General features: G+C 49.0%; 1 protein-coding gene across 1 annotated transcript; it reads right to left on the reverse strand.

Annotated features, from left to right (window-relative positions):
- Positions 1-4798: 4798 nt before the first annotated feature.
- LOC119306883 (spermidine coumaroyl-CoA acyltransferase-like) lies at positions 4799-6528 on the reverse strand. The gene is made up of 2 exons (XM_037582989.1): positions 5669-6528; positions 4799-5560 (listed from the first exon to the last, which is right to left on the reverse strand). Exons 1-2 carry the CDS (start codon positions 6451-6453, stop codon positions 5011-5013), a joined length of 1335 nt encoding a protein of 444 aa, XP_037438886.1. The 5' UTR covers positions 6454-6528; the 3' UTR covers positions 4799-5010.
- Positions 6529-9204: the final 2676 nt, after the last annotated feature.

The following is a 9204-nucleotide window of genomic DNA, read 5'->3' on the forward strand; positions in this document are numbered from 1 at the left end:
AGCGAACCGGTACTAAAGGTGTTGGGATTTAGTCTTGACCCTTTAGTCCTGGTTCCAGAACCGGGCCTAATGGACCTCTGGAACCGGGACAAATGGCTCATTTTCTACTAGTGACTAGTCACTCACAAGCATCAATCTATAGTTCCGACACAAAGATTGAACACAAGAGATGAACTAGGGTTTGAGAGGAGATGGTGTTGTTGAAGATGTTGATGGAGATTGCCCTCCCCAAGATGGGAGAGTTGTTGGTAATGATGATGACGATGATTTCCCCCTCCGGGAGGGAAGTTCCCCCGGTGGAATCGCTCCACCGGAGGGCAAAAGTGCTCCTGCCCAAGTTCCACCTCAAGACAGCGGTGCTTCATCCCGAAAGTCCTCCCCTTATTTTTTCTAGGTCAAAATGACTTATATACCAGAAGATGGGTACCGGAGGTGGGACGAGGGGAGCACAACCCACCAGAGCATGCATGGGCTCCCTGGCATGCCCAGGTGGGTTGTGCCCACCTGGTGGGCCCCCTCTCATGCTTATTTGCTCCAATAATTCTCATTTATTCCATAAAACTTCCTCGTGAAGTTTCAGCTCATTTGCAGTTGTGCAGAATAGGCCTGACGTAGCTATTTCTGGCCCAGATTTCCAACTACTGGAATACTCCCTCTTTGTGTGGACCTTGCATATTATGAGAGAAAAGGCATTAGAATTACTCCAAAAAGCATTATTATGCAATAAACAACATAAATAACAGTAGGTAAACATGATGCAAAATGGACGTATCACGTTCCTTTGCAATAAGAGTCAGTGCATCCAACACTGAAAGCGCATGGCAACCTCTGCTTACCTCTACGAAGGGTCTATCGTTTACTTTTATGAAAAGTGTCAGAGTTATTCTCTCTATTCCTTTTACTTTCTCTTTGGCAAGCATCTTCTGGTGGGGAAAGATCTAGGCACATATATCCAGTTGAATGTGGATGGGCATGAGTTATTATTGTTGACATCACCCTATAGGTGAATATGTTGGGAAGCAAGTATAAGCCCCTATCTTTCTATGTGTCTGGCTGAAACTTGATGCTCCATATGTATGGTGTGTGTGTTAACAATCATGAAAGACTAAATGATAGTTGAGTATGTGAACTTGCCAAAAGGTTCCTACATGTCACCCTTCCTGAAAGTATGATGAACTGCAATTGCATTGTTGACTGAGAACATAGTTTGTTAATTTTCAAGAAAGTTTACGCTTCATACTTCAATATTTTGATGAATTGTTACTTGCTCATATGAAGTTCGTGATAGTAATCATTGGTACTATAATATTGTTCGTGATGCTTTCATGTACGTATTTTATTTTTATCGACAACTCTCTCTCTAAGCATGTGGGCATGTTTTAAGCTTGGGGGAATTGATACGTCCATTTTACATCACGATTTATTACTATTATTTATAAAGTTTTTATTCAATATATAACACTTCATGCAGTATTTCTAATGCCTTTTCTCTCTTAATATGCAAGGTTTACACAAAGAGGGAGAATACCGACAGCTGGATTTCAGGGCCTGAAAAAGCTACAACAGAGATACCTATTATGCACATCTCTAAATGGGCTGAAATTCAACGGAGAATTATTTCAGAATATATAAAAAATATTGGGCCAAGAAGTTACTAGAGGAGGCCAACCAGGTGCCCACATGGCACCTGGGAGCCCCCCCCTCCTATGGCGCGCCCTGGTGCCATGTGGAGGCCTTGGCCCACCTCCGACCTTCTCCTTCTAGTATATAGCTCATTTTACCCTAAAACTTTTATGGGGATACTTTCGGGACGAGGCACCACCGCCACGAGGCAGAACTAGAGCAGGAGCACTTTTGCTCTCCGGCGGGCAGATTCCGCCGGGGACACTTCCCTCCGGGAGGGGGAAATCGAAGCCTTCGTCATCACCAATAACCCTCTTATCATGGGAGGACCAATCTTCATCATCATCAATAGCACCATCTCATCTCAAACCCTAGTTAGTCTCTTGTATCCAATCTTTGTATCAAAACAATAGATTGCTACTAGTGGGGTGCTAGTAGTGTTGATTACCTATCGTAGTTGATGCTAGTTGGTTTGCTTTGCGACATACTAAACGTTCAGATCTTTTATGTTATTCAATACCCCTCTGATCTTGAACATCATGATGATGAGTGAGTAGTTAATTTTGTTCTTGAGGACATGGAAGAAGTCTTGTCATAAGTAATCATGTGAATTTGGTATTCGTTCGATATTTTGTTGATATGTATGTTGTGATTCTCTTAGTGGTGTCATGTGAACATCGACTACATGACACTTCACCATTTATGGGCCTAAGGGAATTCATTGTGGAGTAGTAATTAGATGATGGGTTGCTAGAGTGACAGAAGTTTAAACCCCAGTTTATGCGCTATTCCGTAAGGGGCTGATTTGGATCCACACGTTTATTGCTATGGTTAGACTTTGTCTTAATTCTCTCTTCGTAGTTGTGGATGCCTGCGAGAGCGGGTAATCATAAGTGGGAGGCTTGTTCAAGTAAGAACAACACCCAAGCACCGGTCCACCCACATATCAAATCATCAAAGTAGCGAACGCGAATCGAATGAACATGGTGAAAATGACTAGATGAAATTCTTGTGTGTCCTCAAGAACGTTTGCATTATTATAAGTACTTGTTCCGGCATGTCCTTTGCACTCAAAAGGATTGGTCTATCTTGCTGCGCTCTATTTACACTTGTCACTTGTTACTCGTAACAAATTATCTTGCTATCAAACTATCTGTTACCGCTTATTTCAGTGCTTGCAGAAACTATCTTACTGAAAACCGCTTGTCATTTCCTTCTGCTCCTCATTGGGTTCGACACTCTTACTTATCAAAAGAACTATGATTGACCCCCTATACTTGTAGGTCATCACCGGCCGTGATAGCGACGACACCCGAGAGTGCCGGTTTTCTTCTTCGAGATGTCGGTCGGTCCGGTCTGCCCTACCTCTTCCCACCTCACTGCTACTCAGGTAAAAACCCTAACTGCGGTGGGCGGCTACGGCGCTCTGGGCATCATGTCCTTCATGAAAGCATCGCCGTGAGAGTATTGTGGTGGTGGGCATCGTGTTGGCTCGTTGGGAGCTGCAGATGGCGTGCCCTTCTCCCTCCAGTGGCATCTACTTTGGGGGAAACCCTAGACCCTCGGTCTCCCAGATCGGATGGTGACGGGGAATTTGGTGTCGTTCTCCCTCTTGGGGGCCTTGTTTTAGAGCGGGTACTAACTGAGGGGGCCAATAGGTGGAGCGGTGTTGTATCTACCGCATCGAAGATGATGGGTCTCAACGGCGTGGCGTAGTGGAGTCTTGGCGTTGGACGCGGGTTGATGGACACGTGCAGGCTAGTGGCACTGTATGGCGTCGTGGTGGTGCCGACGGTAGTTGGACCTGACAAGGTCAATGCATTGATCGCTCCTGGAGATGGGACGGTGGATGATGGCAGCAGCAGATCTAGAGCGTGCGCATGCGGTGCGCGATGTGGGTCGGCCAGAGCAGCTGGTGCTCTCGAGCTGATGCGGGGCAACTGCGTGAGGCCACCGGATTATATAGTGCGCTTTCATGTGGTTCAGGCATATTATCAAGATTGTAGGTGTTGCGACTTGGTTTGCTAGATAGGTGGCTCCAAGTTGATCCATGTATTCATGTTGTTAGACTCTGTTGAATAATAATAAAGATGGATGTATGCATCAATTGATGCAAGAGGCCGGGGGTTATCCTCCTTTTCAAAAAAAATATGTTTGAAAGCAACATTACCAATTTTGAGTCTATTTCTAGTTGTTGGCTCCCTGCTAAGGTATTTCAGATTTAATGTCATTTCTTTTGCAATGTTGTGGGATTATAGAAGTTCCGTAATGACATTGGTTTTAACCTTCAGGTGTGGATGAGCATGAAGTAGGCTTGGAGTGACATCCTCAGTTCCATCAAGGAGTTGAAATTTCCTTTCAAAGATGCTGAGGTGGAGGAGCTGGACAAATTTCGTGGTCTACTCGTCAGTAAATATCCAACCTGACCACGTAAACTGTCCCCATATGTCAGGGCAGACAGCTCGGACAATGCCTGGACAAGAGCGAGAGACTAACCAACCGACCCTGCTAATCCTTATCATATGTCCGCAAACCCTAGCCCGTATGTGGGGAGCAAATGAGGGTGTCCTTACATATCCGAGCAGTCCACCACCGTAGATCCTGTTGGAGTTGTGCTGTCTGTTGATAAGGTACGGAGACCTGTGCTAGCAGGACACTCGTATCTTAGGCATCATATATAATATAGAGGTAGACACACAATGTAACCTATGCCAACATAATAAAACTTATGTCAACATAATAGCACAGGCATGCTGGGGGAGCTGGCTGCATGGTGGCTGGTGTGCACTATTTAGCGGTGTCAACGGGGAGGAGCGACCATAGTCACGCCCCAGGAATTAGCCGATGTTCAGTGAAACTAGTTAACAAATCTCGGTGTTGTGCCTTGTGTGATTATTTGATGCTTGATAGATGGATATGCATATGCGGCATGGATTATTCTAACGGCTTGGATCCGGCCCACCATGAATCATTTTTTCTCTTTATCTGGTGGGACCAAGAACCACCCCCACCAATCATATGTATATGTATGTGTCCGGGTGATTTGAGAAGTATGGTTGCATGCGCGGACAATTGGGGTTTCTGCAGGCGTGACTGCGGACGCTGTCTACATGCGTTCGCGGACACATTTACCTCTAACATTTGGGGGGTGAAGATGACCAAGGGAAAACCTCCTTTTGGCATGTAAAACATGACTTTTTGGTTTCATTGAAAAACAAGCTCGTCGAATGAACCAGTTTTTTTATAGGAGGAAAACATGAAGATACATGTGGAATCCACAGATTACCACCGTCCAACAAGTACGTACACTGGTCGAGGCCAACAACTCACAAGATGAAACATCCTCCATCATCCATCGCTTCCTTGATGCATCAATGGAGTTTCATATCATAGTTTAGCCATAGGAGCCGGACAGTGGAGCAGTATATCATCCATTTGGTGTGTGAAGCAGGGCAGTGCGTGGTCCATGAGCGCGACCAAGACCTTGAACCCTGTCCGGCGCCTCTCGTCCGTGGAACTATAAGGCAGCAAGAAACACGGAAACGTGCTCCCGAGGATCCGCCAAGAGAGTGGCAGCACGACGTCCGGCCGACCCCACCCGAAATCCACCTCCGAGTGGCCGAGGCGCCGCCAGTCCGTGAAGGCGCTCACACCGCCACCCGCCGTCACCCGCTCCCCGCGGCGGCGGTGCATCTCCTGGAAGTCGATGTAGGAGCGAACGTATTCGTCGTCCACCGCTTGCTTGCTCCTCCTGATAAGAGCAGCTGTGTCCGCCAGCCCCTGGCCGACGAGCTCGCCGGCGGCAAGGGCCACATATACGGGGACGCACGCGTTGCCCCAGTATCCATCCGGGAGCGCCGGGTCAAGAATTCTGCTCACGTTCATGGAGTAGACCATCTTCACTAGCTCGTCGGGGCGAGTTCCGTTGGCCTTCACCCTGCAGTCAATTATATATCCACGACTACTGCATCAGGATTCAGGAGGCAGTTGCTGGACTGGACCAAATAAATTCGATTCGATGATGGTGTCCAAGTCGTAACCTTACCTGGCGCGCCAGATAAACGCCGCGATAACCTCGAAGGTTGTGAGCTTGAGGCCGGCCTCGCCAGAGAGCTGCTCCCGGAGCGTCCCCACGCTTGCGTTGCTCACATGGAAGCACTCCCTCGCCACCAGCTGCTCATGCCCATACCTGTACGGCCCGACGTCCTTGTGAGGCGCGAGGACGCGCTCGAACGGAATCGCCAAGCGCGGCGGCCGCCTGGACCCCAGCCGCTCCTGCCGCTCCCACACCGGCGTCACAGCCGGCTGCTTCCCCTGTGCGAACAGCGCCGCAGCCGCGAGGAATTTGTCGGCGCCGGCACCGTCGCATAGCGCGTGCGCACACCTCATCCCCAGGGCGACACCGCCGCACGCAAACACCGTAGCTTTCAACGCCAGCACCGGGTCTGCCATGGCGACACGGTCCGATGGCACCAGCTGCTCAAGCAGCGCTGCGTCCAGCCTGTCCGCATCGACTTGGTCTGCCCTCAGGTCTGACACCGCCAGCACGAGGGGAACGGCGTCGCTCCCGGATACAAGGACGCGGCCGTCGTCGTGGACTGAGCCGGCCAGCTCCGGGAAAAGACCCAGAGCAGCTGCAAAAGCGCGCTGGAGAACACCGAAAGGATCTATGGAGGGCGGGTGGGAAGGGAATATGCGAAGCGTGCGGAAGTCGACCTCGAACACGTTGTGGTCGGAATCCAGCACAGAGAGCGGGGCGGACACGGGCACCACCGGAGCAGGCACCGGGACAAGCTGGACTGTGTCCAGGACACGCGGCTCCGACTCCATGCACGAATACCGGGTTGCGATATGCCTTGCTGCGTTTAATTTGGATTTGGAGTTGGGCACTACCCTTGTATCAATCTAGAGTATTTGTCATACATATACACCACCCTCGGTTCCATAATGTAGTGTGTAGCTACATTTTTCTTTCGAATGTCATTGTGTGTAGTGCGGTAGGTTGAGATGTCTCCTTTGATGGAAGGTGCTGGCCGGTCCTGAATTGAGTTTATTATTACAATGACAATGATGGATGTCCAGTGCATTTACACAACCTTTTTGTTGTTGTTGTTGTTGTTGTTGTTGTTGTTGTTGTTGTTGTTGTTGTTGTTGTTGTTTAGCTTGATAGATTCCTGTCCGTTCACTGGTCACCTTTTATTGCATGCATATAAGTAATGAACGCGTCTAGTGGGCAAACGCTGGTCATCTTTTATTGCATGCATATAAATAATGGACGCGTCTAGCTGGCAAACCTTTGCCCGCTAGCGCCCCCCGGCAGCCTCTCATATTTGGTAAGTTTCGGTCCCCCTGTCCAAATTTGGAAAGTGAGCGGCCCCCGATTTCCCGTGTCCCTTGTCTACTCAGTGAGAAGAATTCTCTGGACAAGAGAACAATGTATCCTTTCCCATTTTCTCCACCACACAAATTTGAAAGAAGTGTGTGGCGACAGTAGTGGGATGCCACGTCCTTCTTCTGCTTCTTCTCCACCACACAAATGGACACGGGGGAACAGTGTATCCTTCCCCCTTTTCTCCCCTGCCTCCACTCCAAGGTCCCTGCAATGCCTAAGAGCATCTCCAGCCGTTTGGTCCCCAGGGCGCCGAAAAAGAGCGGCCTGGGGGTGCGCCGACGATAAACTCGGCGCTGGGGGCGGTTCGGCACCCAGCCATCGCCCCCCAGGTCACCCCCAGGCGCCGATTTCAGCCCAACTTTTGGCCAAAATATGTCCTAAAATGACCCGAGATCTGCGTGAATCGGCCCATATTCGGCGCGGTTCGGCGTGTTTCGGCGTGAATTTTCTCATACAGATAGAAATCAATTAGTTCGTCACATAGCTGCTGCGGCGGCGGCGAAGAGGCTGCCTCGGCGAAACCCCTTCTTCTTCCTCGGCGGGACATGGTCTACCTAGCTGCGGCGGGCGGTGGTCGGCGCCGGGATCGGCAGGGTGGCGCAGGATGGCGGCCGAGCGCGAGGGTAGGAGGCGAATCTGGGCGGGTGGCTTGACTTTTCGCCCGTCAATGTGGCCCCAGGAACGCTTTTCCCTTGCGCCGGAGCCCCCGAGCGCCCCAGTGTGCCAGGTTCGGCCTGCGAGTGCCGGGCGCAAAAACGGGCCGAGCCGACGAAATTCGGCGTCCTGGGGGCGCGACTGAGCCTTTTAACGGCGCCGACGCAAATAAATCGCCTGAGAGGCCGTTCTGGGGGCGCGGCTGGAGATGCTCTAACGCATTAGAGCTTGAAAACTGAAAAAGAGATCTACGACTCTAAAGAGAAAAGGAATAGATAATAAAAAGAGAACCAGGGTATAGAGGAGGAAAGAGAGAGAAGGTTTAATTTATTTTTTCTCACCTTGTTTATCCTGATTGCAACTCTTTTTTCAGTATTTTCCCCTCATTACTTTCATCTGCATGAGCAACTAGTATTGATTTGTAAAGGAATCAGTGAGCAACTATAGCGATTTTTTAAGCAAATCAAGTATTGACAATAAGCAAGTCATGTGAGCACAAGAAAATTGTTTCATTTTCCTTTCTAAAACTACTGGTTGTTGTACATCCAGAGAAATCCCTTCATGCTTTTCTTGGGTTGTTTAATGTACTTAGAATGTGTTGAAACAACAAAAAAGAGCAGCCAATTTTTAGGGTTTATTTAAGCAAAATCAGTGTTGCCAGTGAGCAATTCTTGTGTGTCCGCGCGTGCTAGAACCTGATGTGTAGGGGGGAAAAGTGTGAGCGACTATAGCGGGTCTTTAAGCAAATCAAACAATAAGCAAGTCCTGTCAGTACTTGAAAACTGTTTTGTTTTTCTTTCTCCAACTATTGGATGTTGTACATCCAGAAAAACCCCTTGATGTTTTCTTAGGCTACTTTTTATACTAGAAGTGTGTTGAAAAAACAAAATAGAGCAGCAACTTCTAAGGTTTGTTTATACAAAATCAGTGTTGCCAATAAGCAACTCATGTGTGCTCGTCCGTGGTAGAACTTGATGTGAAGGGGGGTGTGGGTGTCAAAACCGGCAGATCTCGGGTAGGGGATCCCGAACTGTGCGTCTAAGGATCAAAGCTAACAGGAGACCGGGGACACGATGTTTACCCAGGTTCGGGCCCTCTTAATAGAGGTAATACCCTACTTCCTGCTTGATTGACCTTGATGAGTATAGGGGTTACAAGAGTTGATCTACCTCGAGATCATAATGACTAAACCCTAGATGTCTAGCCTGTATAATTATGATTGCCCCTACGGACTAAACACTCCGGTTTATATAGTCACCGGAGGGGACTAGGGTTGTACAAAGTCGGTTTACAGAGGAATAAAACTACATATCCGGACGCCAAGCTTGCCATCCACGCAAAGGAGATTCCCATCAGGACATGGGAGAAGGCCTTCGGTCTTGTATCTTCATGGCCCATCAGTCTGGCCCATGTCACATAGGCCGGCTCCCCGAGGACCCCTTAATCCAGGACTCCGTCAGTAGCCCCCGAACTTGCCTTCAATGACGATGTTGTATCTGACTTTTTGTCTACGGCTTTGCAAGGCGGGTTCCAGA

This window comes from Triticum dicoccoides, chromosome 5B (genome assembly GCF_002162155.2).
Source record: "Triticum dicoccoides isolate Atlit2015 ecotype Zavitan chromosome 5B, WEW_v2.0, whole genome shotgun sequence".
NCBI classification, from domain to species: domain Eukaryota; kingdom Viridiplantae; phylum Streptophyta; class Magnoliopsida; order Poales; family Poaceae; genus Triticum; species Triticum dicoccoides.